Genomic DNA, 26,196 nt, shown 5'->3' with positions numbered 1-26,196 from the left:
GCATCTCTGGGCTTCCTCATGACTTTGAGTGTCTGGCTATCTGAAATTTGCCAGAGTCAGACATCTAAGCAATTTTTGCCAGTGAGATGACCCTGAGTACCTCAAACTGCAGTGAAAAGTTTTTGCCTGCTGAGGTGCTCAGAAGCTGGGTTGATAGATGTGGCCCAGCAGAGAAGTCAGGGATCCTGCAGCACTGCTGCTGGTGGGCAGGCAGGACCAAACCCTGGTGCACCAGGGCTTAATGCAATAGTGTCACCATTCTTCTCAGTTTAATTTTCCTATACCTTTCCTAGATGGTCCCAGGTGCTGTTATTTCTGATAACGTGGAACCTGTAGCCTCATTTAAATGAACTATTTATATTCTCTCTTTTTCTTTCTTACATCTAGCATTTGTATAGAATTGTGTATGATTTTATTCTTAATTTCTGCTTTTCTGTGCTGTGTCTGAACAGGCCTTTGTTTCAAACTACTCTTTTTCTATTACAATTTTGCCACCATCTGTTCTGCCTACTACATTTACTCTGGAAGCAAAAGTGAATGGGTATGGGGAAGGGGAGAGAGAATTCCTCTTCAATACAGACAGCTAGTAGGACATGAGGACCCTTTCTGGAGGGGTCTTCTGTGACCCCTGGTAGGGCAAGGTCTGCATGAGGCAGGGACTGTGTGTCACAGATATTTTCTGCTGAAGAATTGGATCTCCTGCATCTGACTGCTGCCTTTCTAGAGTGGAAAAGTAACTGTGGTAGCACAAAATGGAAGAGCAAGAGGACTCACATCTGTGATTGCTTTCTTTGCTTTCTCCTCTGCATTCCTGGCTTCCTGAATGCTGTCTTCAACTTCAGTCTGTAAGTGAGTTATGTCCACTTCCAGTCTCTTCTTGGTGTTGATGAGGCTCGTGTTCTGTTGGGGCAATCAGCAGACAGGTCATTCCCTCCCTCTTTACTAATTAGTGTGGGATGAGCTGCTGCCTAAAAATTCAGAGTCCTAGAATATTTAATTGATCCTAGTCCCTGTGCATTCCACAATATTTAATTGATCCTAGTCCCTGTGCATTCCACATTTGAGGGAATCAGAAGCAGAGAGCCACGTGAGCATGGTTCATACAGGGGCTGCATTTCTGGTGCCCCCTGAGCCAGGGAGCCCAGAGTGGGGTTGGGAGCCCTGCCAGGCACCTGCTGGTCCCTGCCCCAGCTGATCCAGCCCCACCTCATCCTCCAGCTCCCACTGTTCCACATTTCAGAACTCAGTACATCCCTCTGGGTGTCCAGAGTTGCCGAGGACCCCGCCGGGGGGCACAGAGACCCTGGCACACAGCCCAGAGCACCTGGGGATTTGATTATGACCCCTGGAGCAAGTTAACAGTTTGTATGAGGACCTGAAAGTCACACAGGTTTAAATAGTATAATAATAAAATTATCACAGGGTGAAAATGTAGATTTTAGGATTTTTTGTAGGGGGGTTATGGGGACAAGATGGAGGAACTTGGGTGTGTCCAGCCTTTCTTCTTCTTCTTCTTCTTCTTCTTCTTCTTCTTCTTCTTCTTCTTCTTCTTCTTCTTCTTCTTCTTCTTCTTCTTCTTCTTCTTCTTCTTCTTTTTCTTCTTCTTCTTCTTCTTCTTCTTTTTCTTCTTCTTCTTCTTCTTCTTCTTCTTCTTCTTCTTCTTCTTCTTCTTCTCCATTTTCTGCAGTTGGCACTTTGGGATTGGTTTAGAGTAGAAGTGCACTGTCTAACATAGGTGATGGGTATTGGGAATTAAGTGTAAATATGTTATACGTAGTTTGTAGTATAGAAGGACAACACAGAGCGCCTTTGGCTGCCCTGCTGAGCAGACCTCGGCTGGGCAGAAGGAAAATTTTATAGATAAAAATTAATAAACAACTTCAAGACCGAAAAACTGAAGAGCTCTGACTCCTTCTTTGGATGCGCGGGCCGAAACAGAGACGCCCTGCACATCTCGGGGCTGCAATTATCAACTACTCTCTGAGACTCACACAGCAGGTGAGTGTGTTTGTGCCACTCCCATTTGTGAGTTTGTGTTCGTGCCATTCCCACAGGCCTATAGAAATCTCCTGTGGTGCCAGGAGGTGCCAAATACCTGTGAGTGCAGCAGCTGCACCCTCTCGCTGGCGTCTGTGAGCTCCTGCTCTGACACCTTACGGGCTCGCTCCGTCTGCTCCATGGCAGCTCTCATCTCCTCCATCTCAGTTGTCATCAGACCATTCCTGCGCTCCACTATAGCCAGCTGCTCCTTCAGGTCATCATTCTCCCTCAGGGCATCGTCTAAATGGAGCTGGGAGTCCTTGAAAGGTGAGAGCACCAAATGTGAGACCCAGAGGCAAGCAGAGGCAATGGGAAAGACTCAGGGGGCAGCAGCCTTGTGGTGCCTACCTTGAGCTGCCCTTGCAGAGCTTTGAGGTGCTTCTGTGTCTCTGCTACCTGACAGTTGGCATGGCTCAGCTGGATTTCCATGTCGTTCAGGTCTCCTTCCATCTTCTTTTTCAGCCTCAGAGCATCATTTCTGCTCCTGACCTCGGCGTCCAGCATGGTTTGCATGGACTCTAATACCCTCTGGTGATTCCTCTTCAGCTGTTGAATCTCCTCATCTTTCTCTGCAGTCCTTCTGTCAACGTCTGACTTCACCTGGTTCAGCTCCAGCTGAACACGTAAGATTTTCCCCTCTTCATGCTCTAAAGAGCCCTGTGAGGGTTGAAATATTACAATTTGTTTCTGTAGTGTCCATTGCTGGGAAATGCCCATGCAGAAATGTGACCCTTTGCAGCAGGAAGGACCCTAACATGGACCTTTAAAGACCAAGCACTGAAAAATCTGACTCCTATTCCATACTCACTGTACCCCAGCTGGATATTCAATGGTAATTTAGGAATAATATTCCTTAGGAAAATGCTTCAGACACCACAAGGTCTGGGCACTGAAGGCTGTGGTGATACTGGAGAGACAACAGATCATGAGGAAATATAAAATAGGACAGCCAAGCCTCCTGCTCAGAAGCAGCTTGCCTTCTCTTACATCTCCATGCTGATTTCTGCCTTGTCCCATCCCAGTGACTGTGTGGCCAATTTGCCTTTTCACACAACCTTTCCCTCTGGAACTCATTCCATTCCCTCTGGTGCCATCCAGCTTCAGTTGTAGTAGCAGTGAAAATCCTGAGGCTGGGTCTTTCCACCCACTGGACAGAAGTAAGCACATGCAGAGAATAAAACAGCTGATGCAGCCCTGGCATCCTTTTTTAGAACATATTTTCCAGAGGTGCCTGACTCTCCTTTTGGTTTCTAGAATAAGCCAATGTTGATTAATTCAGGATTAGACTGATTATATTTAGATGCATAAATTGGAGTAGATGGATTACATGACCACAATAACTCTTGCTCCTACTGCCCACCCATTTAGTGAGATCTAAAGATTGATTTATTCTTCTTTTCCTGCCTAAGAGGAGTTAAAGAGAAAATCAAGTGAAGCTCTTCTTGGTGGTAAACGGCAAAAAGACAAAAGGTCTGTTAAAAGTCAATACAAGGGAAATCCTGGCTGCATACAGGGGTAAAAATCTTTAACCCTGAGAATGATGTTGTACTGGAAAATGTTGTCCAGCAATAGCCTGAAATCTCCATCCTTGAAAATTATAAAAACCAATTAGATAAGGATTTGAGTTCTTTGACCAGGAAGTTGACTAAAGACTTCTAGGGATCCTGTACAAGCTAATTCTGTGCTCACAAAGATATTTTGTGGAGTATCAGATGTGGTCATACAGATCTTTTCCAAGAGGCAGTCAGGGAAGATACAGAGCAGAAGGCTAGAAACAAAACTGTTAGGAGTTTTTAAATTTCAGAGACTTTTCTACAGCCTTTCATGGAAGCAAATGCACATAAATGGTGCCAAATGAGCTCAATTTTAGCCAGGGCCCGAAGGGGTTTTGTGCATGATAGCACAACAAGGAATGCCTCTTTAGTATGGCAGGGGAGCAGCCCCTGTGCTTTTTGGTCTGTCTGTGCTGCTTACTGCAATTCTGGGACAGTTTCAGGATAAGCAGGAATATAAAATACATCCCCAAATTTTCTCTGTTCACAATTTCTTTAAAAGCAGGCCCCTGACTGAGGACACTTGCCTCTGCTTCTTCTAATGCTGCTTGTAGGTCACACTTTTCTTGCTCAATTTGCTTCTTTGCTTTCTCCAGCCCATGATTTGCTTTTCCAGACTCAGCAATCTGTTCAGTCAGGTCAGAAATTTCCTCTGCAACCAGAAAACACATACTCAGCTCCTCTCAGACAGTGTGATCAGTGGCACCTGCAATTGCTCTTTGGCAGTGGGAATGACAAAAGAGACTCTGGTGTAAAGGGATGTAACAGTGAGAAAAATAATACATCTTATGTGCAATCTTTATTTCTGATAACCTGCACATCCCAGCTCAGTGTGCAATTTGAAAATGAGAGGGACCAACTGAGTGAGCTCAGAAAACAATGTCAGCTTCCTCTGGGTAGTGAAATTACATCTCCAGAGACAGTCATGTTTGATTGATCTCTTTATGCTCAGATAATTCCCAGTGATCACTCAGTTCACAAAAAGGATCTGAGTTGTATTTCCTTTCTATAATTAGTTTGCTTATTAAATGCCAACCCATTGTGGCACAGCTGCATGGTCCTCCAATAATCAGGAGACAGACTGATTTTTTCTAGAAGCAGTGGGTGAGTGAAGCAATCTGAAAAAAAACTGAGTATCATCATAATTTCTGTCTATTCAGTTAACTTGGTCCTCATCCCTGCAGAGGATTATGATGGTGTGAAGAAGGGGGAACATCCTGAGGGAGCAGGATGTTGTAGAGGTGGAAGTGTGTGCTTGCAGGTGACTTTATGATCAGCTGAACAGGAAAGGAAGTCACCACCTTTGTGGGAAAATGATGAAGAACAAAACCCTGGGAAGAGGCAGAGCTCTGGCAGTCCAGAAATTCACAGTGAATCCAAGGTGACAGACACATGAACTCACGCTGAAGGTTCTTGTTCTCCCTCCTGACTGTCTCGGCCTGGTCGAGCATCTCCTCGTAGGCGTTCTTCATGCGGAAGATCTCGGTGCTGAGGGAGCGCGACTCCTTCTGGGCAGCCTCCAGCTCAGTCTGGCTCTCCTGGTACTTCTGCTTCCATTCAGCCAGGATCTGGAGGGACAGGAGGAGAATGACCCACTCTGACACACACTCCTTCTCTGCACCTTTATAGACAAGAACGCAAGAGGCCTGGCCTATCTTAACAGCCTTTTGCTTTGGACTGTTCTCTGCCTGTGACAATAACTCCCTGTGATGCATGCTCTGGTTGTTTTGGTGAGATCTACTTAAATTTGCCTCTTCAGCCAACACTAGTGCATGCCCCAAGCTGTCAGGAAGGAGTTTGGTTTGACACCAGCCTGAACATAATGTATTTGGTCTGAATAAGGATGTGTGAGGCTGGGTTGTGTTGCAGGAGTCAGTCCTGGACCAAGCCCACCAAGAAAGGTCATTCTCTACCAATTCTCTCCTCACTTTGATACCACAGAGCTGTAAGATCCTTTTTTAGCACAGTGTTCTCACTCACACAGGGTATGCCAAGACACAGGGCTGTGCAGCATCACTTGGTCCAACAGTGCAGATTCTTTTAAATGTTAGTAAGAGCACTGAAGGCTGGAACTTTCCATGAGTCTGAGGCTGGCAGACTAGCACTGGGGCTTCTTAGCTTGCGTGTGAGTACTCAGTCTGCTTGACGAGTCTCCCTTGTGAAGACTTCATGTTTTTAAGATTATCAGAAGGCTGATTTATTATTTTCTGTGGTCACCTGAGGTTACTTATACAATGACTTTGCCATATGTCCCACTATGGGGTCCTTACCATAATTTTGCTTTGGGCAAGATGCAGTTTATTTTAATGTGAGTGCAGAACTTTGATAATTTCAGAATTTGTCTTGTCCTATCAAATATCTAATGGTGTTTAGGTCTGGCATGGTCTTTTGAACAAACCTTATCAAAATTCCTCTGCTTTTTATCGAATGCTGCACAGACTGCATGCGACCTCTCCACATCAATCATGAGATCATCCACTTCCCCCTGCAGCTTCTGCTTTGTCTTCTCCAGTGAAGCACACTTTGCATTGACAGCCTCAATCTGCTCCTCTGATTCCTGCAGGCGCTGGGCCAGCTTCTTCCTGCAGGATGGGACATTCAGCTCTGAGGAAAAGAAAATTCTGACCTTCTCAGAAAATGGACATGGAAGGAGTTTGGAATGGGGAAGATGGGCACAGAGAGCAATATATAATGCTGTGGTGCCAGGAGCCTGGGGGTGGCACAGCAGTCTGAAGTGGTGCATAGATTGAGAGGATAAGAACGGTACCAATGTGGAGATGGACCAAAAATATGCTTTCAATACTGAAAGGGTAAAGAATGTGCTCTTTCAACTACTATGATTAACTCAATGCACTGGAATCCTCCTTTATGTGGACACCCCTAAGCCTCCACCCCTACTTTTCCTTTAAATATCCACTTACCCCCCTTTTCACTTCCAATACATTAACAAGCACACTGCTGTTCAAATTTCCACTACAAATATATTCTGGTTTCCTTCAGCTCTGCCTTCATTATGCTTAAATATCCTTCTACTTGCTCCAAGCCACTCCTCCACATACTTGGCCTCCTCGAGCTCCTCCGTGCGCTGAATCGCGTCCGTCTCGTATTTGGTTCTCCACTGGGCCACTTCACTGTTGGCCTTGGACAGGGCTCTCTGCAGCTCCCCCTTGGCCTCCTGCTCCTCCTCATATTGCTCCCGGAGCAAGTCACAGTCGTGGCGAGCGGACTGCAGGGCATGGGCCAGGGCATTCTTGGCCTTGGCAGTAAAAATGAAACAAGTCGTCAGAACGTAAATAATTTGTGACTGGGTATTTTTCCTCTAGTCTGATAAAATATTCATATCTCCCTGTCCATGTGCTGCAGATGCTAGAGAAACAGAAGGAGCAAAATGAATAACATTAGGCATTATGTGTCTCAGGCTTGATGTTGTTAAACAGGGTGGGGTGCTTGTCTGTGGTGGTGTTTGAGGGTCCCCAGGATGAGGGGAGAGACGAGAATCTTGACCCCATGTTTCAGAAGGCTGATTTATAATTTTATTATATATATTATATTAAAAGAAAATGATATACTAAAACTGTGTTAAGAAAGAGAAAGGAGGCATTGGAAGGCTAGCAAAGAATGATAATAAAATCATGTGACTGACCAGAGAGTCCGAGATGTCCGGGCTGTGATTGGTCATCAAGTAAAAACAACCACATGAGACCAATCACAGATCCACCTGTTGCATTCCACAGCAGCAGTTAATTTTTGTTTACATTCTGTTTCTGAGGCCTCTCAGCTTCTCAGGAGAAAAAATCCTGGCAAAAGGATTTTTCATGAAAGATGTCTGTGACACTTGCCCATCTTGTCTGGGGTGATAACACCTTTCAACCACATCTGCACCAGGTGTTTCAAGCAGAGGCAAAACAAATCCACCCACAGACAAATTGCAAGCACTGCTGCTCTATTTTCTTTTTTTTGGCTGCTGCTGTTTGCTTTGCCTATAGGCACAGAGCTGCTTTCTTTCACTTCTCTCATGTTTTTGATCTTCAGAATACATGATGAGAAGGGCTTAAACTGTCTTGCTTATTTAATTTTTAATGTCTCCTCACTGTGTTGTATTCCAAGGCAAAGTTCAAAATTTTCACTACTCTGATGTCCCTTCTCTGAGGAGAAATCTCATTTCTTTTAAAATAAATTTAAAATAAATATTGTGCTGATTCAAATTAAAGCAAATCACCTTATTTTCTTCCTCTAGTTGTCTCTTCAGCTCTTCAGTCTGCTGAGTGAAAGTATGTTTGCCTCGAGTTAACTGAGAAATCAAGGCCTCCTTCTCCTCCAGCTGCCGAGTAAGTTCACCTAACGAGAGAAAGGTTTTGTTTTTTACACAGAGATATGAGACATAAAACGAATTTATGAGAGCAGCTAGCCATGTGGGATTGCAAGATATAACATAGTAAATTGAAGGGAGAGTAGTCATTGCATTCCCACTGATGGGAAAAGCTGTGCTGACATCAAAGAAAAGACAAACTGACCACAAGCTCACATGATCATTTTGACTGTCAGCACTGCTTCTGGTTTGGTTTTGTGTTTCCTTGGGCAGGTTTCTATGACTGCCACCAGGAGGAGATTCTACTTTCTGAGTTTTGTTCAGATCCCCGAGTGATGAATATGTTACAAAACACACGGGCATTCAGGCAGTGGACTGACACTGGAATATTACATTTGATCAAGGGACCTACCATTCTCAGTCTGTAGGCGTGTTTTCTGTGTGTTCAGATCATTAATGAGCCGCACGTGTTCATCATCTTTGGCTCTGACTTCACTGAACTGGTCTTCAAGAGCTCGGCACATCTTCTCCAGGTTACTCTGCAAAGAGGCAGGAAACAAATCCCTCAGTTCATCCATTTGTTCAGAAGAACAACGCTGACAACGACAAATACTCCTTCCCATGCAGCAACCTTGGCTTTGGAGACAGACTCCACGTTGCTGGCCAAGTCATCAATCTCCATCTTCAGCTCACTCTTCTCCTTCTCCAGCTTCTGCTTCACGCGTTGCAGGTTGTCGATCTGCTCGCCCAGCTCAGCTGTGCTGTCCGCGTGCTTCTTGCGCAGGGCGGCAGCCGTGGCTTCGTGCTGCAGCGTGGCCTCTTCCAGGTCACGGCGCATCTTCTGGAATTCTGCCTCACGCTTCTTGTTCATCTCCACCTGAGCTGCTGTGGCCCCTCCTGCTTCTTCCAGGCGCTCGCTGATCTCCTCCAGCTCCCTGGACAGGTCGACTCTCTGCTTCTCAGACTTGGCGCGGATCGCGCGCTCTGCCTCGATTTCCTCCTCCAGTTCCTCTATCCGAGCCTATGAGAGTTAATTGGTTAAAAGAGGGCTTTAGGATGGACAGATGTAAAGTTATCACTAAGGAATAAAGAGGAAACATTCACATCCATTAATACTTCTCTTTCTAAAGAGAAGTACTGTGGTATTTTTTGGGGTATTTTTCATCAGGAATGATGAATCTAACTCTATGTTTTTAGAAGGTTAATTTAATATTTTATGTTACTATATTAGATAAAAGAATGCTATACTAAAACTATACTAAAGAATAGAGAAAGGATACAGACAGAATGCTACAAAGAATGATCATGAAAACTCGTGACCCTCTCCAGACTCTTGACAGAGCTGAACCGTGATTGGTCATTTGTCACAGACATATTTTATGAAAAATCTTTTTGCCAGGATTTTTTCTCCTGAGAAGCCTCAGAGGAAAAGAAAAACAATAATTATCTGCTGCTGTGGAATGCAGCAGGTGCATCTTTGATTGGTCCATGTGAGTTGTTTCTACTTGATGATCAATCACAGGTCCAGCTGTATTGGGACTCTGGTCAGTCACAAGATTGTATTACCATTCCTTTCTTTGCTGGCCTTCTGATAAAATCCTTTCTTCTTTTCTTTTACTATAGGGTGCTGAGATGGGAACAGCACCCAGAGTCCCATATTAATGGTTTTATTCATGTGAGGGATAATATTTTTGTAAAATGGTCTAAGAATAAATACCAGTTAATTCTAAGAAACTTGTGCTTGCCACTAAAATTATTAATACCTCCTTCACTTTACCTGAATCTCCTTAATTTTCTTTTGCAGCTGAGAACTTTGAGCCTGCTCATCTTCAATTTTACTTTGCAGCTGGCTAATTTCAAAATCCTTTCTATTAAAGAACAAGAAGGCAAATTCAGTGTGGTTAAGATAAACATGAATTTCAGAATTCAGAGTACAATAAGTCAGTGTAATACTTTTTTAGCCTTTCATCCATTTGTTGCTTATCATTTTCCAGATCCATTATGGAATCCTGAGACATCTTCAAATCACCCTCCAGTTTTCTCTTTGCTCTCTCAAGGTCCATTCGCAGCTTCTTCTCTTGTTCCAGAGATGCTTCAAGCTAAAATACATAAAACATACTCTGACATACATAAATTATACTTTAAAGTAACTATGCTTGATTTAAAAATCTAACTAAGTTGGAAATTGATGAATAGAGAAAATAATAAAATAATCAGACAATAACCAGGACATCTCCATGTGTGCTGCATTCTCACCATGAGAGAGGTGTCGACAACTTGACTGTGCACATATGAAATATTGAAACACCAGTTTTTGAAAAAACAGAAGTTAAATTTTCCCAGTAGCTGCAGTTCCTAGCATATAGACTGCTAAATATACACAAATTCCCAGTATTTATAACTTCCTGTAGTATATGTGCACATAAATAACAGCAGCAACCTCAAACTGTCACAGGTCTCCTGTTTCAGCTAATGAGTTAAATCAGATCACAAAAGTCTACAGTGCTGAAATGCCCTGTGATTAACATGAAAGTTGTGCTGGATTCCACAATTTCCTGTAAATTAGCAGTGGTTTATTGGCTGAAATTATTAGACCTGACTTGTCTGCTTCAGATGTTGCTTATACTCCAAACTACAGATTTCTAGTGTACTGTAATCTGTCACAGCATTTATACTTATAGTTAGTTATAGTTATAGTTATAGTTATAGTTATAGTTATAGTTATAGTTATAGTTATAGTTATAGTTTAGTTATAGTTATAGTTATAGTTGTATTTAACCCAAAACCTTCTACTTACATCATCCACTTGCTGCTCCAGTTTGGTCTTGGCTTTGGTGAGGGTGCTGACTTTGTCTTCCTCAACTTGCAAATCATCCAGTGTCTGCTGGTGGGCTTCCTGGAGGGCCTTCTTCTCCTTGGTGAGTTTGGAAATGTTTTCATCCAGAGCTGCCATCTCTTCAGTGAGGTTCTTTACCTGTCAGACAGCCAGCATCCATCCCATGAGGGGATGCCTTGAGAAATGGCAGAGTGAGAACACAGTGACTGCATCCTTGCATGGATGTAGTAAAAATGTTCTCTGCAAAATGTTTCTATTGATTGCCATGAGGGCAGCAGCATATCTCATACCTGAGAGTCTCATCTCTCTGGTCCTGCAGCGATAGGAATTCTTGCTTTAGTTGTTTTTGATCCCCACTCCTATCCTACGAAATTTATAGTGAAACCTGCTAGATCTTTCCTTGCCTCTGGAAGTTTTTCCCATTGGGATTTACAAAAGCCCTCTGAGTTTCTCTTGCTCAAGGAATCTCTTTCCTGCATATATTTGCTGTGAAAACAGCTGTGATTTCTCAGCAATTCATGTTCTTTAAAAAGAGATGGTCAAGTGTGAAGCACAGCCAAAAATATGTTGAGTTTTCCCTAAAACTGAAACAAACCATGATAACATGATAAAGATACTTAATAGAAAAAATTCTGTCAGCTGATTAAGTGAAAATACCTCTCTCCTATGCATTGGACACATCTCACTTCTATTCACAGAACTTATTCTATGAATAAGTGGCTACATTTTTCCACAAAACTGACAAGCTGAATGGGAGCACATTCTGGGGGAGAATAATTCCCTGATTCCTCTGTCACCTTATTCTCTGTTGCATGCTTCTCCTTTTCCACTTTGGCCAGAGTCATTTCAAGATCATCAATATCTTTTTTCAGCTCTGAGCACTCATCTTCAAGTTTCCTCTTCTTTGCTGTCAGTTCAGCATTTGTCTCCTCTTCATCCTCCAGTCTTTCATTTAGCTCTTTAATTTTAGCTTCTAGCTGGATTTTACTTTTAATGAGTCCTTCACATCTCTCTTCAGCATCAGCTAGATTTTCACTCTCCTATCAGAACACATTGAAGGCACATTATATTTATCATAAAAATGACAAAAGACATTAAAAACTCTTGGTCAGTGCAACAATGCTTGGTTTTTTTGAAACTGAACTGATTTGAAAGCACATGGCAACAAGTGACAAGTCCACTTGTACCTGACTGCTCTTGGCCATGTAATATTTTATTACCTTTTAGAACCTGACAAGTGCAATTTTAGTCTCTGTTCAGGAGTATTCCAGAGAAAAGCAGTTTCCACAGTTTAAGTCCTGCCTCTGACAGAAAAGCTCCATATTGTAGTGGCAGCAGATGTGGAAATAGCCTGTATTTCATCCAGAATCAGTCACCACATTATATACACTGTGGAATGTCTGATTCTTCCACTGGTGATAGCATTGGAACCTCCTGTATTTTTACTGGTGTTAGTGTTTGGTGTCTGCTTTGCAGCTTGCTTAGGTGTAAGGGACAAGACCAGACACAAAGCAGTGGAGGCTTTGTCCCCATGACGTGCCTGTTTATAGAGGACAATGGAAAAGAGGAGAAGAAGAAGAGCAGAGTAAGAGGAAGTGGGGTAAATCTGGAAATTGAGGTTACTCACAGACTGAACCTGGAGCTGCAGGTCATTTTTCTCCTGCAACAGGGTCACCATCTTCTCCTCCAGCTCCTTCCTCTTTGCCTCAGACTTTGCAAGCTCCTCCTTGGTTTTCTCAAATTCTTCCTTCATATTGGCCATCTCCTTCTCAGACTCTGCACTCTTCAGCAAGGGCTTGATCTTGAAGTACAGCTTCATCCACGGCCAGTGTTTGACATTCATGAATGCACGAATGTTGTACTGGATGATATAAATAGATTCTCTGAAAACATATGAAACCAGTTAATGAGGGTGGTGAGACTCAATCTGAAAACATATTCTGATTATTTTCCACACATCATCAGGATTTACCCCAAGAAGTTTTTTCCCTCATCTCCCTTGTTTTTATTAAAGAGTCATTTCTTGGCCCTTGCTGCAGAATGGCATGTTCAGTATCTTGAATAATATCTATTGTCTGAATATACAAGGAAGGAATACTACAAAACAGACAGACTTCTCTGCCATATTGACTGGGAATCTCTGAGGCTTTCCTCAGTCTCAAGGAAAACAGGAGCGGTCAGGTAAATACCACAGTGAAAACTGATATGGCTGAAGTCCTGCTGCTAAGACTGCAAATCTGGCAGTTACTGTCGATTGTGGAAACAGCTGCTTGATGCTTTTTGGGTCACTCAAAATAGCAAATACCATATTAGAAATTTTTAAGACAGAGACTGAAAAAGAGTTTCTGAAAAATAAGGAAGCATTTTTATGGAATTGAATGCTAAACAGCTCCTGCCAGAATTTGTGAGACTGTCAGGAGGGAGCTGATTGTTTGTACTTGCTCTGCTCCCCAATAATTTCTAAGGTTCTTCCCCAAGGGCAGCTTTTTGCCTGAGACAATATATTACATTGATGCACCTTTGGTCTGACACAGTACAATTGCTGGCATTTTCTTACATTACCTTCTTTCATTCATCTTCTTAAATTCAGTTCTCATGAGGTACCCTCTGCACATAGCTTGTGTATGAGTGATGAGGCTCACAAGCTTCTCATCTCTCATCTCTTCTAGCAGTCCCAGGAGACCTGCCTTGAAGAACACCTGGAACATAAAACAAAGGGTCAAACAGCTTGAGGCTTGGGCAGATGCATGGCCATTGACAGCTGATGCAGGGCAGTACAAGGTGGTTTAAAAAAAAATGTCTGCAAGGAAGGGTTTAAGTGCTAGAGAAATTTTCTGTCAGTGGTCATATGATTCACGACAAGTCACTCTGTATGTGAGCTAATCATATTATTGCAGTGTTATTTGATGTCTGCTCCACTGTAGTTTATGGAAAATTTAGCTCATCTCTGGAAGTGTCCAAGGCCAGGTAGGACAGGGCTTGGAGAAATCTGGGATAGGGGAAGGTGTCCCTGTCCAGGGCAGAATGGTTGGACTGTTTATAATCATCATGAAGGCTGATTTAGTATGCAAGAAATACTTCCAACAAACAAAATATTTTGCTTAATTGTACCTACTCTTCCACAAGGACTTTACCTTGGTGTGGCCAAATTTATACTGGTTGTGGTCAACATCAATGGAAGAAAGAAGCTTTTCTGAAGCCTTTTTGCTGTCGATGAATTGGCCTTCTGGAATGGCTGAGGCATTAAGGATCTTGTACCTGTGGTGAGACAGGTTGCAAGAACTGGTTGCAAAGAGGGTGAGGAAAATAGGAATAATTTTATATCATGGGTCTGTTTCACACCAGTGCAGCATGGAAGATGTATTTAACTATAACAGCAGACAGCTCTGATTTAGCAATCTATGGCAACTGAGCCCCCATGAACAAGTTTAGTTGTCTCCATTTTAAAGATGATGGAAAGGCACACAATGCAGAGACAGAGCACTGTGAGGAGGCTCTTGTGGATTGACTTTGTATCTGTACTCTGGAAGACTCCAAGAGTAGTCTGTAATGGCACCTTACTCATTATACTGCAAGAGTTTGGCATCTCTTTGAGTCATCAGGCACTGGCTTCAGTTTAGAAATTATTCTGGTTCTGATGTTTAGAGAAATCTCTGGTCTGGTCAGAGAGGGGAACACTGGGGTGACCTCAGAACAGAATTATTGCCTTGGTTCCCTCCAGTGCCACTAATCTGGTCTGGCTGGGAAAGTGTCATCAGACATGTCACCTGAGCTGTGTGCTGAGGACCTACCTTTGCTTAAAATCTGCATAAAGGATTCTGCTTGGAAACCCCTTCCTGCAAATTCGGATTCCTTCCAGAACCCCATTGCAGCGCAGCTGATGCATCACCAGGTAATGGTCCATTGCACCTTAAACAAAATACATCCATCATGATCCCATTTTTATCCCAGGGAATCTTCATGTGTATTAGCATTTCAGAATTATCTCCTATATTTTTTTTTTTCTTTTTAATTCAAGCAGCTCTCAAAGATGCCGGAAGTGCAGACAGAACATGCCTTCAATTCATATATGTTGTAGAGAGTTGCATCAGTGAATTTTACTGAGAACACAAGGGCTAGCAGTGCTTGTGCAAAGCCATCAGGCCACATTTCTCAAAAAATGGCAGGGTGGTGCTTTAGGAGACCAACTGAAAAATCTTCAACAGCATCAGCCTCCTCACTGGATGCAGGCAAAGATGGAACAGTGTAGTGCCATCCAGACAAGGGATTTTCTAATGCTGTTGCCCACAACAGGCAATTTTATCAGCTGTAATCAAACCCATCTTTTCCACCCTCAGTTCTGTACACACATTAAACAGAGATGCAGATACACACATAAGCAAAACTGAGTAAATGGTCCATGTAATGCTCAAATTTTTTCAGTCACAGTAGACAACACATAAAAAGCTCCCCTTGTTACTGTCTTGCAGGCCAACTCCCAAAAGGATTCACATGCAGAATGAGCTGTTTGGGAAGTTGGTGTGGAAGATTAACAGGCCAATCCCTGCCAGTCCCATGTCTTCAGAACATGAGGGTGGACTTACCAGGTGTCTTGGTCTCGTTGGGAATCAGACAACGCACAAAGTGAGGATGGGTGCTTCTCAGGTTAGTCATCAACTTGTTCAGGTTCTCCTAGGATAGAACAAAACAAGGGCTTCAGCTTCAAGTTACAAAGCTTTTGCATCCTGATTTAAATTCAGGGAGTTATGGAATCACAGAATGGCTTGTTTTGGAAGAGGCCTTCAAAGGTCATCAAGCCCAGCATCTCTGTCCCACTATCCCAGGTTGCTCCAAGCCCCATCCAACCTGGCCATGAACACTTCCAGGGATGGGGCAACCACAGCTTCTCTGGGAACCCTGTGCCAGGGCCTCCCCACCCTCAGAGTGATTTTTTTTTAATTATATCCAGTTTAAATCTACCTTCCAGTTTGAAATCATTGCCTTTTGCCCTGTCACTACAGCCCCCGGTAAAAGGTAATTTTCTGTCTTTGTGATAAGCCCCCTTTTATATATTGAAAAACCAGAATAAGATGTGACTGAAATCTTCTCTTCCCCAGGCTGAGCAGCCCCAGCTCTCTCAGCTGTTTTTCTAGGATAGGTATTCCAGCCCTCAGATCATTTTGAGGAAGCATGGCTGTTGTAAAAAGAAATTCACATACCCTGAACACAGCAGACACTGTCTGGAAAGAGCCCCCCTTCTTCTTAGCACCCTTCTTGCCACCACCACCAGCACTGTCACCTTGGAAGAAGTAGATGGGAGGTGAACAGTTAGAATATGCAGTACATTTCATAGGCCTCATCTTCCTTTGGCCATGGACCAATAAAATATTTCATTTTAAATACTGACATGCTGCTCCCTGAGAGTTTAGTGAACTGCTGCTAGATAGTTGTTGATCAGTGTGTGGGACATTTGATTTATAAATATAAATATATATATAAATACAGGATGCATATAGATAGATATAGATATAGACATAGACATAGACATAGACATAGACATAGATATCTAAATGCAAGATTTAGGTTGCTTGCATGGAACAGTGTGGCCTGACCTAAGTTTCCTAACAGTGTACTCTGTGCTTCTGGTCACATATTACTTTCACTATTACACAATCCCTTTAATTTTTATAAATTAGGTGAAAGACCTTAAAAATGTGAGACTGAGCACCGGGCATCCACTTAGTAAAGGGAGATCTTCTATAGAAAAATCTCCCAATCCAATATTCCCAGTGAAGAGTACAGTTCTATTCTGAGTTACAACAGGAAGCAAATTTTAGTCACAGAAATGCAAGTCCAAGCAGCTCAGTGTCTTTCCATGGTTGCTATACTGTGAAGCCAATTAAATCGAGATTTATACAGGACTTCTAAATTTATTCTCTGTCTCTTTTTCCATTACAATACCAGGACTTCTCAGCTGGATACGAAATCATGCCATGGTCACCTTTCTGTTCTTCCAGTTCCCCTCAAGAAACAAAACTCTAAGAAGTGAAAAGACTAAAATGCTTGCACTTTACACATTTATTTTGCCCCTGTCTAGTGGCTGAGTAAGCATGCAGGTGATTCACAGCACAGTCAGGAAACATACACCTCCTGTCACTTGGGGTTGGACTTGCTGTGCTTTATTTCTCTGCAGCACTTAAATGTGGTGTTTCCAACAGTTCTGCATGCTGGTGTCCTAGCTTTGGCATATCTGGATGCACACAAGGTCACCTTAGGGGCTGGTAGCCTTGAGTATACCACTGAGAGGAGAAGCAGAAGGAGGCTTTAGTTGATTTTTGCCTTCTTGGCCATCGCTGAAAAGGCACTTACCTGCTTCTGCACCAGCGTAGTTAGAAAAGAGGAAGGACAGCAGCTTCAAGGATGATTTCTGGTACAACCCCACAACAGTTTCATTCAGGGGGTCCTTGTTCTTGTCAAGCCACCCAGAGATGTTGTAGTCCACTGTGCCAGCATAGTGCACCAGGGAGAAGTGGGCCTCAGCCTTGCCTTTGCCTGGCTTGGGCTTCTGGAAGCTGCTGCACTTGCCCAGGTGCTGGTCATAGAGCTTGTTCTTGAAAGAGGTGTCAGTTGCCTTGGGGAACATGCACTCCTCTTCCAGGATGGAGAAGATGCCCATGGGCTGGGAGAAATATGAACACATAAAGGAGGTAAGTGGTGGGGAGGGGAGCCATTACTGCTCCTCACTGTTCACCTCACTGTTTAAAGGCAGTTGTTAAAGTCATCAATTGAACATTGTGTAGGCATTCTCCCTTCCACCCCAGCTACATTGTTGAGGGAATCATTGTTTGTGCAGAGACAACTGTTGTACCAAAAGCTTTGGTTTCATAAGCTGCCTATTTTGATGTGAAAAGGTAATTCAACAGTAATGCATCGTTTCCTCAAGAATGACTGAAGTAAAATCAATTATCATAAAAGAAATGTATTCTCCTACAATGAAAATATTTTTTCCACCTTCTCAATGAGCTCAATGCAGGCAGCCAAGTCCATGCCAAAGTCAATGAACTCCCATTCAATGCCCTCCTTCTTGTACTCCTCCTGCTCCAGCACGAACATGTGGTGGTTGAAGAACTGTTGCAGTTTCTCATTGGTGAAGTTGATGCACAGCTGCTCCAGGCTGTTGAACTAAAAATTCAAAATACCAAAAAAGTAAGAGCCATTTAGTTTCAAGCAGCCCTCAGTGGGCAAGTGTACCTGCAGTAACTCACATCAAAGATCTCAAAGCCAGCAATGTCTAGGACACCAATGAAATGCTGTCTGGGCTGCTTCGTGTCCAGCTGTTGGTTGATGCGAACAACCATCCACAGGAACATCTTCTCATAGACTGATTTAGCCAATGCACCCACTGAATTGTACACCTGTAAGAGGCACAGCCATGGCAGCAACAAATGTTGAGTCAGCTTTAAATTTGAAAGAACACTGAAGAAATTGAAAAGCTGATGGGCTGTTTGTATACCTGTTGGACATTTTGTCCTTTGGTTACATATTCATTCCCGACTTTCACCCTGGGATAGCAGAGAGCCTTGAGCAAATCAGCAGAATTCAGACCCATCAGGTAGCCAGCTTTGTCAGCCACTAGGACCAGAAATAGCAAACGAGGTCAGAAGGGACAACGAAAAGTGTCCTGGTCCTCTGGGATGTTTCTGTTACAAGGATCCTACTTTTGGCACAACTCAAATTCATGTGTTATCAAGAGAAGCTTCTCTCTAGTGTCATGGAGAATTTTCCCCTTGCTCCAAAGGCAACATCTCAGCTGCAACACAATCCTGTGTCCATGCATAAAGGGCTGCAGCAATGCTTAAGTTGCATGTCTTTCTGTTTCCTTGTAGAGCATAAATTAAATTACAGACTTTGTGAAACTTGAAACAATCTTTATAAAAATTAATTTCTGGAAGGGAAAATAATTTTCAGAGAGTTGGGCACTCTGTGGGGTTGGGTTGCTGGCTCTCTGCTGGTGCAGTTCACAAGCAAACTCTGCAATCAGCCCTACCTTCTGTGCCGTCCGGCTCCGCCTGCTCCTCCCGCTGCTTCTGCTTGAATTTCATGTTCCCATAGTGCATGACAGCCCCTGTCAGCTTGTATATCCCCACCTTCTCATCAGGGCTGAAGCCCAGGATGTCCACAGCATTCTGCAGGGGCAACAGGCAGGTTGGGAAAGCACAAAGGCCGAAGCACAAGGGGCAGGTGGGGTTTGTGTCCCTGCCTGTGCTGTGTCCAGAACCATCCCAGTCCCATGGCACTCGGCCAGCAGTGCTGGGTCTGACTGGCCAGGCCCCCCTGGCTGCAGCTGGGCTGGCTGCAGGGCTGCTGTGCTCTGCTCTGCTCAGCTCTGCTGTGCTCTGTGATTTATTAAGGAAATATGGATATTGATCTAGTACCGATATCCAACTGTGATGGACAAAAATTCTCTAACAGTTTAATGTTAGAAGGTGTATGTTTATTGTGGGATAACTCCCAAATACACACTGCAGTTTACAGGTGATCACAGAGTCCTTTTATCTATACAAGTATTGAGTACCCAAAATACAAATACATATTCATCACTTTGGTACATCCCATTCCCTGCTTTGTACGGTAATTAGTTCAAAAGCTACTAAGCATACATAGCTTGTTCCTTGAAATGGGTCCGTGGTCCCTTCCATGGGGAAGGGTCCCAAAATGAGGAAGTAAATGAAATCTTCCTCATTCTGACCTTTCTACCCTTTCAATGACAAATGAACCCTTGGTAGAACTCCCATTCCCCAACTTCAATTGGTTTCAGAACAGAGGAGGCCTACAATTGTCTTATGTTCCTAAAAGCTATTTAGCAGTTTATATATTCTTCATTATAAACCCAGCTAACCAAACATTGTGTTGACAAGCAATCAATTATTAGTTAACTACTAATAATTAACTTCATCAAGGCCTACCCATTTATTTTAATTAACTCCAATCAAGCTTATCTCTAACTAAAATCTTAGCTCCTCTAGAATCTCTAAATTCCTTAAAGTTTATGTCTCATCTGCTCTACTCACATCTGTCGCCAGCAGCTCCTCGCTGTCATCAATGCTGGCAACCGTGACTTCTCCTTGGCTCACGTAGAGGAAGTCATAGGGGTTGGTGGAGATGAGGAGGAGATCTGCAGGTGTGTGGGTGACCTTTAGTGGCACTGGGGAGGTCACAGTGGCAAGAGAAAGCACTCACTGAGCCAAGCCCAGCACTGCTGGCACTCACCAATGAGCTCTGGCTTCTTGTTGGACATTATCTGGTAAAAAATGTGATAGCTTCTTTCGCTGGACAGCTGAAAAGTGACTCTGGATTTTTCCAGGAGATCTAACCAAAAGAGAGGTGCTGTTAGTCTCTTGAGAAATTTGAGGTTGCAAATGCATCAATTCTGCTTGCACTGAGTTGCTCCCACTCACAGGTTTCGATATCTGCTGAGGCCAGCTTGCCCGTTGGTCCAAAGTGAATCCGGATGAATTTTCCCTATCAAGCAGAGCAGATCAAACCATTGGTTATGACGATCAATGAATGAGACTTGCATTAAATGTCTTCCTTCCAAAAAATCTGAAATGAACTCACAAAGCGTGAGGAGTTGTCGTTCCTCACAGTCTTAGCATTGCCAAAAGCCTCCAGCAGTGGGTTGGCCTGGATGATCTGATCCTCCAGAGTTCCCTAGTCACAGAAGAAAATCTTCTTTATCACTTTAGTAATTAACAAATATTGCAAAAAGGATATTACAGAAAATTTTTACACGTCACACATGATTTAAACCTAAAAATTAACAGAGTTCTTAATCAGCCAACATTCACGGATATTTCCATGGGTTTCAAAGGGAAGAGTGCTGAAAGACAAATCTGTGTTTTGCTTGTTTCTTATACCTGATACCACATGTTGGGTATCACATACAAAGTCACTGCAGTGGAGTTCAGGGCATTTGAAACCTGTATGAGAGCTGTTTCTGCATTCCTGTTCACAAAAGTCTTGACAGTTGAAGAAAATGTGAGAAATCTGGAAAGTTTTTTGAAGGTTGCTCAAGCCTGAGAAGTACAGACTTTGGTAGGAAACACCTACCAAGGGAGAATGTAAAACTTTGCAGTTACATTCAAACAACAGCAGCCTTCTTGGATGCAGGAATATAACTCTTGACATTCTTTGAAAACTGAGACATGGACAAAGCCTGACACTCAAATCCAGATTTAGATAAGCAGAGAACAGAGACTCTTCAATTACTTTTTTTTTCCCTGCTGCATTACTGCAGAAAGAATGATCAACAGGTAAATTTTGATATTGTGCTGTATCTCTCTTGGTAAGAGCAAAACTATGGAAGGAAAAAAGCTTCTGTGACATTATTCTCTCCTTTTTGGTGCAATACAGTCCAGGAAGTAGAGTCACTAGTTTGACTCTAACAAAGTCATGACTGATCCTACATAACCTGGGCATGAAAGTGTTGCCAGGGATAATTTCAAAAAGATATGGAAAACCAAGAATAAGAAGGAAAAAAAGATAAATTTGTTTATGCCAGATGAAAGGTGAGCAGCACCTTTTCAGTTACTGCATCTCTGTGCATGCAGTAATTGCATCTCTGTGCAGCTCTGAGCACAGGGGAGAGGCACTGCCTTTCCCAGCACTGTCTGCAGATGGCACAGCAGGTTTAAATTAGATTTTGTTAATCTGCCGTGAGGACAGACCTCTAAAATTAAAGCAACACAGTAGCATAGGAAGCTCTGTATCTTTTTTAAAACAAAATATCTTATCCATAGCATAATGTCCTCTAGAGAGGAGAGGAGAGGAGAGGAGAGGAGAGGAGAGGAGAGGAGAGGAGAGGAGAGGAGAGGAGAGGAGAGGAGAGGAGAGGAGAGGAGAGGAGAGGAGAGGAGAGGAGAGGAGAGGAGAGGAGAGGAGAGGAGAGGAGAGGAGAGGAGAGGAGAGGAGAGGAGAGGAGAGGAGAGGAGAGGAGAGGAGAGGAGAGGAGAGGAGAGGAGAGGAGAGGAGAGGAGAGGAGAGGAGAGGAGAGGAGAGGAGAGGAGAGGAGAGGAGAGGAGAGGAGAGGAGAGGAGAGGAGAGGAGAGGAGAGGAGAGGAGAGGAGAGGAGAGGAGAGGAGAGGAGAGGAGAGGAGAGGAGAGGAGAGGGACATGTCAGTGCAGCTGACTACACCAACACCGAGCCTCTTTTGAATGCACAGCTGTAACCAGGGAACTAAAACAGGAGCACTGTACATGGATAACAGTGTGGAAGAACATGGCAATTCTTTCCATAAGTTCATTCTGGACTCCTGTTTACAGGCTGGGTGACAAAGTGCTGGAGGCTGAGACCATGTTTTGAGGAAGTGCTGTTAGACACATCCCTTACTCCTGTACCATTGCCTGGCATCTGGTTTCAGCTTGTATCTGCCACTGAAAGCTGTGCTACACAGAACCATAACCTGTTTTATTTAATGTTCTTGTAATAGTCTCTGTGACTATTGTCACAGAGATTGGAATGCTAAAAAATATTCTGTGAATACTCAGAAGAGGGCAGAACAGATTACTGCCAGTCTGAGAGCCAGGTGATTTTCCTTCTATCACACATGGCCTGTACATGTCTCAGCTGTCTTGAAGCTTTTCTGAGATCAGTCTGGCATAGTGAGCAGCTGATGAAAGCTGAGTCCAGGAGATTCTAACATGGTGCTGATGGAAAGAGTGCCTGTGATGAACTTGCCTTGGCCACAACAACCCATCAATCACAGACACCTGCCTCTGAGTGAAAGAATATTCAGCCTTGGAATCTCCTTAAGCTCCACTATGCCCCTGGGGACTCAAATAACATGCTGACACATGTCCCACGCTTTGATGAGCATCTCACAGGCTGTGTTGGCACACACTTGTGCCACAAGGGTGTTTGTTGCTTGTTCTGTGATGGGGAATGAAGTTTGTGCCTTGCAAATGCAGCAGTGGGCTCAGATTGCAACAGCTGTGCTGCTCAGCAAAGGGACATCGAGGCATGCACTTTTTTTCCTGCAAGGATCCTTTCTGAGGTGACTTTCTGACTGTCAGGGAAGTGGTTCCAGCTGTCCCAAATCCAGCCCTTTTCCCATGCTGTCCCTCTGGGCTATTCTGTTGACCACAGACAGAAAAACCAGCCAGTGGAAGCTACTGCCTGATGCAAGTGAAATGATGCTTAACTTCAGCACAGCCACTCGAGTGCAGACCTCCTGCACTTCCCTGCCAACAGGAATGAGCCAAGGGCCAGGAATAGCACAGCCATGTGCCAATGGGAACTGACTTCTTGTCACAGCAGGTGTGGTAGTTGAGATGGCCACGATACACAGAGTGTCACCATTCAATTTCAGAAGCATTTGTCCATACAGAGTGACATCAAATCGTTTCAGAAGGCTTCAAGTATCTGTCCTTCCTGTTCTTTAGCCTTGTGTTCCTGCACTGCCCCTGTGTGCCCTCTGCTCCCTGTGGTGGTTGCTCAGCACCCCTGGGCACTCCCTGGCTCATTGCTGTCAGTGCTGCTCACCTGCTGCTCACAGCTGCACCCACTGGGGATGAGGCCGGGCCACAGCCCCACTGCCAGTGACCCCAAACTGTGCCACACACAGCCCAAATCACCCCAAACTGTGCCACACACAGCCCCAGTGACCCCAAACTGTGCCACACACAGCCCAAATCACCCCAAACTGTGCCACACACAGCCCCAGTGACCCCAAACTGTGCCACACACAGCCCAAATCACCCCAAACTGTGCCACACACAGCCCCAGTGACCCCAAACTGTGCCACACACAGCCCCACTGCCAGTGACCCCAAACTGTGCCACACACAGCCCCACTGCCAGTGACCCCAAACTGTGCCACACACAGCCCCATCCCAGTGACCCCAAACTGTGCCACACACAGCCCAGTGACCCCAGACTGTGCCACACACAGCCCCAGTGACCTCAAACTGTGCCACACACAGCCCAGCCCCAATTCCTGTGTACCTACAGCTGCTCTCTTTTCACCTTCAGCACTCAGGTGCTGTGGATCTCCAAGGACACTGAAGGATAGACATGTAGATGGACAACCAGCACAGAGAAGGCTGCTGTCTAACATTATCTCCCCTTCCCTGGTAAAGACTCCCCTGTGTAAATAGAGGCTTTCCTACATGGACAAAATGGTTTTATAAGAATTCAGCAGATTTGAGGCTGGTCATCAGGGATAAATGAGCATAGGTGTGCTTGGGTTGTGCATCCTGACTGTGATCTCAGCTGCACAGCACTTCCTGCCTTTAGATATTACTGCAGCCCCAAAATGCACATTGGTACTTCCTCCTCAGTGTTGGCAAATACTAGAAGGGGGAGATGATGTCATACCTGCATTTTGCCGGGCTGTGGATCTTTCTTCTTCTCACCAGTGACTGCAATTGTTGCAAAGTACTGGATGACACGCTTGGTGTTCACAGTCTTCCCTGCACCGGATTCTCCGCTGTTGGAACAAAACTATTAATTATTACGGGAAACAGGAAACATAATCCCTTTTCTGTCAGCTTTGTCACTCGTACCAGAACATACTCACGTGATAAGGATTGACTGGTTGTGACGATCTGAAAACAAAATCACAGAAAGAGCTGCTCAAATGAGATGTGGAGGATGTTGGTTCCCCAGATACAACTGACTTCAAGGGAAAGAACTGTGTTATACCAGTATTTATCACCTTCATACAAACTAAGGTAAGTGATGCATTAATACACATTAGTTTGGATCTGGACTTTTCTTTTAGGTACAGACAGGGATGAAGTAGCCCAAAATTTAACTTCAAGCAGTGATTCTTTACAAGGCTTCCCACTTACTATTTCTTTTCTTTTACACATAGATTGTGGCTTAAATACTGTTTAATTATAATCAGATTATTTGCTGTGTTCCTCTTTTAAATTCCTTATGAAGAGAGGAGGCACAAAGCCATAGAGCCAGCTACAGCTTTTCCTTTATTATCTGATGATTTGAAACCATCAAGATTTTCATGGTGTGATCTTGCGTTGTGCTGTAGGACTATGGCACCACTGAGAAGAACCAAAAATTCCTTGACCAAATAGTCAGCCCTATTTATATCAAGGTTTTCCACTCTTGCCAAGTAACTCACCAGTCAGCATGAACTGATAGGCATTGTCAGAGATGGAGAAGATGTGTGGAGGGGCTTCCTGGCGCTTCTTGCCGCGGTAGCCAGTGACCACCTCGGGGTTGTACACCGGCAGCCACTTGTAGGGGTTGACAGTGACGCAGAAGAGACCCGAGTAGGTCTGCAAGGAAGGGACACAGCACGTTGCCTTGCCCTGAGCCTGGCCCAGCAGCTCCTGAGGCTGCCCAGAGGAAGCTGCTGCTGCCACTTACGTAGATCATCCAGGCTGCGTAACGCTCTTTGAGGTTGTACAGCACAGCGGGTTCGTGCAGGTGGGTCATCATGGCCATGTCCTCGATTTTGTCAAATTTGGGAGGGTTCATGGGAAAGACTTCATCATCCTTTACAGTCACAGTCTAGCAAGAAAAAGAGAAGGGAACAACAGGAGAAATCTAAAATGGGGAACTGTCTGTACTGGGTGATCCCATAGGAATAACAATGGTATCACTTACTGTGTCATCACATTTTTTAACGGTGACTTTGTCACCTTCTTTGCTCTGTATGGTGCCCTTCACATACATTTGCTTGTCATCTACTACAAAACAGGCTGTCTTAGCATCAAATGGGCGATTCTGGGCTTCAATTCTCTCCTTCTCTGGCTTCCTTAGGTAGGGAGCAGCTTCTCCAAAGATGGCCATCTCTGCATCTGAGCTCATGGCTGCAGCTGCTCTGGAGGAATGCAGAAAAGTTGCAGAAAGTTTGTGCATTTGTAATTTACATTTATCTGGACGATGGTCATGCTCAATGACTAATAGGAAGAGGAGGACTAATGAGGCACTTAACTTCTGCCCCAATTTTTTTTATCCACTGAAAAAGTGCTAATAAAGAAAATTCCTCTTGTAGCCGGATTGTCTTTGAAGACATCATCCTTAAATAGGCCTATGTGACCAAGTGAGGGCAGAGAAAATATCAAGCTAGAAGTCTTCAAAAGCTGGTCCTGCTCTATCTTCACCTTCTACTCACTGCACAGCCACATCCTTCTCAAAGCCACATTCACAAAGCCACTGAGATTATGCTGAAAATTTAGACGAAAGTAAGCTCTGTGAGTCACGTAAAGTGGCTCTCACATGTGATTTCCAGGTGGAGGTATGTTAGCACCCTCTGGTTTTGATGTTTTAATACCAAGCATGGGAAGTTCAACTAGTTTCTGTCCATACCAAGCACTGGAACAAATTGGGAATGTCAGTCATCACCTATCTTAAGCCAAACCTGATTATTGGGTGAATCAAATATAAAACCTCTTTTCCTGTTATGTTGCAAAATTGGCCTATAAAGGAATATCTTGTATATTACAGATAATAAT

At 43.9% G+C, this 26,196-nt stretch overlaps 1 protein-coding gene across 1 annotated transcript in view; it reads right to left on the bottom strand.

Annotated features, from left to right (window-relative positions):
* Window positions 1-25,549, bottom strand: part of LOC132082042 (myosin-13) — a 31,040-nt gene extending 5,491 nt beyond the window's left edge. The window contains exons 1-34 of the mRNA XM_059486096.1: window positions 25,346-25,549; window positions 25,106-25,249; window positions 24,858-25,014; window positions 24,294-24,321; window positions 24,092-24,203; window positions 20,336-20,428; window positions 20,176-20,239; window positions 19,988-20,086; window positions 19,789-19,892; window positions 18,765-18,903; window positions 18,231-18,349; window positions 17,983-18,132; window positions 17,729-17,899; window positions 17,087-17,396; window positions 15,937-16,016; window positions 15,322-15,409; window positions 14,530-14,647; window positions 13,873-13,996; window positions 13,301-13,437; window positions 12,366-12,621; window positions 11,536-11,778; window positions 10,700-10,876; window positions 9,856-10,001; window positions 9,680-9,770; window positions 8,534-8,923; window positions 8,315-8,441; window positions 7,813-7,931; window positions 6,653-6,849; window positions 5,992-6,175; window positions 4,996-5,161; window positions 4,121-4,245; window positions 2,389-2,697; window positions 2,096-2,299; window positions 775-900 (exon numbers count right to left, since the gene is read on the bottom strand). Of these exons, the coding sequence (XP_059342079.1) occupies window positions 775-900; window positions 2,096-2,299; window positions 2,389-2,697; window positions 4,121-4,245; window positions 4,996-5,161; window positions 5,992-6,175; window positions 6,653-6,849; window positions 7,813-7,931; window positions 8,315-8,441; window positions 8,534-8,923; window positions 9,680-9,770; window positions 9,856-10,001; window positions 10,700-10,876; window positions 11,536-11,778; window positions 12,366-12,621; window positions 13,301-13,437; window positions 13,873-13,996; window positions 14,530-14,647; window positions 15,322-15,409; window positions 15,937-16,016; window positions 17,087-17,396; window positions 17,729-17,899; window positions 17,983-18,132; window positions 18,231-18,349; window positions 18,765-18,903; window positions 19,789-19,892; window positions 19,988-20,086; window positions 20,176-20,239; window positions 20,336-20,428; window positions 24,092-24,203; window positions 24,294-24,321; window positions 24,858-25,014; window positions 25,106-25,249; window positions 25,346-25,549 (5,301 nt within the window). The remainder of the gene's footprint in view (window positions 1-774; window positions 901-2,095; window positions 2,300-2,388; window positions 2,698-4,120; window positions 4,246-4,995; window positions 5,162-5,991; window positions 6,176-6,652; window positions 6,850-7,812; window positions 7,932-8,314; window positions 8,442-8,533; window positions 8,924-9,679; window positions 9,771-9,855; window positions 10,002-10,699; window positions 10,877-11,535; window positions 11,779-12,365; window positions 12,622-13,300; window positions 13,438-13,872; window positions 13,997-14,529; window positions 14,648-15,321; window positions 15,410-15,936; window positions 16,017-17,086; window positions 17,397-17,728; window positions 17,900-17,982; window positions 18,133-18,230; window positions 18,350-18,764; window positions 18,904-19,788; window positions 19,893-19,987; window positions 20,087-20,175; window positions 20,240-20,335; window positions 20,429-24,091; window positions 24,204-24,293; window positions 24,322-24,857; window positions 25,015-25,105; window positions 25,250-25,345) is intronic.
* Window positions 25,550-26,196: the final 647 nt, after the last annotated feature.

The sequence above is a fragment of the Ammospiza nelsoni genome, chromosome 19 (assembly GCF_027579445.1).
Source record: "Ammospiza nelsoni isolate bAmmNel1 chromosome 19, bAmmNel1.pri, whole genome shotgun sequence".
Taxonomy (NCBI): Eukaryota; Metazoa; Chordata; class Aves; order Passeriformes; family Passerellidae; genus Ammospiza; species Ammospiza nelsoni.
Note: the sequence above shows the minus strand (reverse complement) of the source record. Positions and strands in the feature narration are given on the sequence as shown.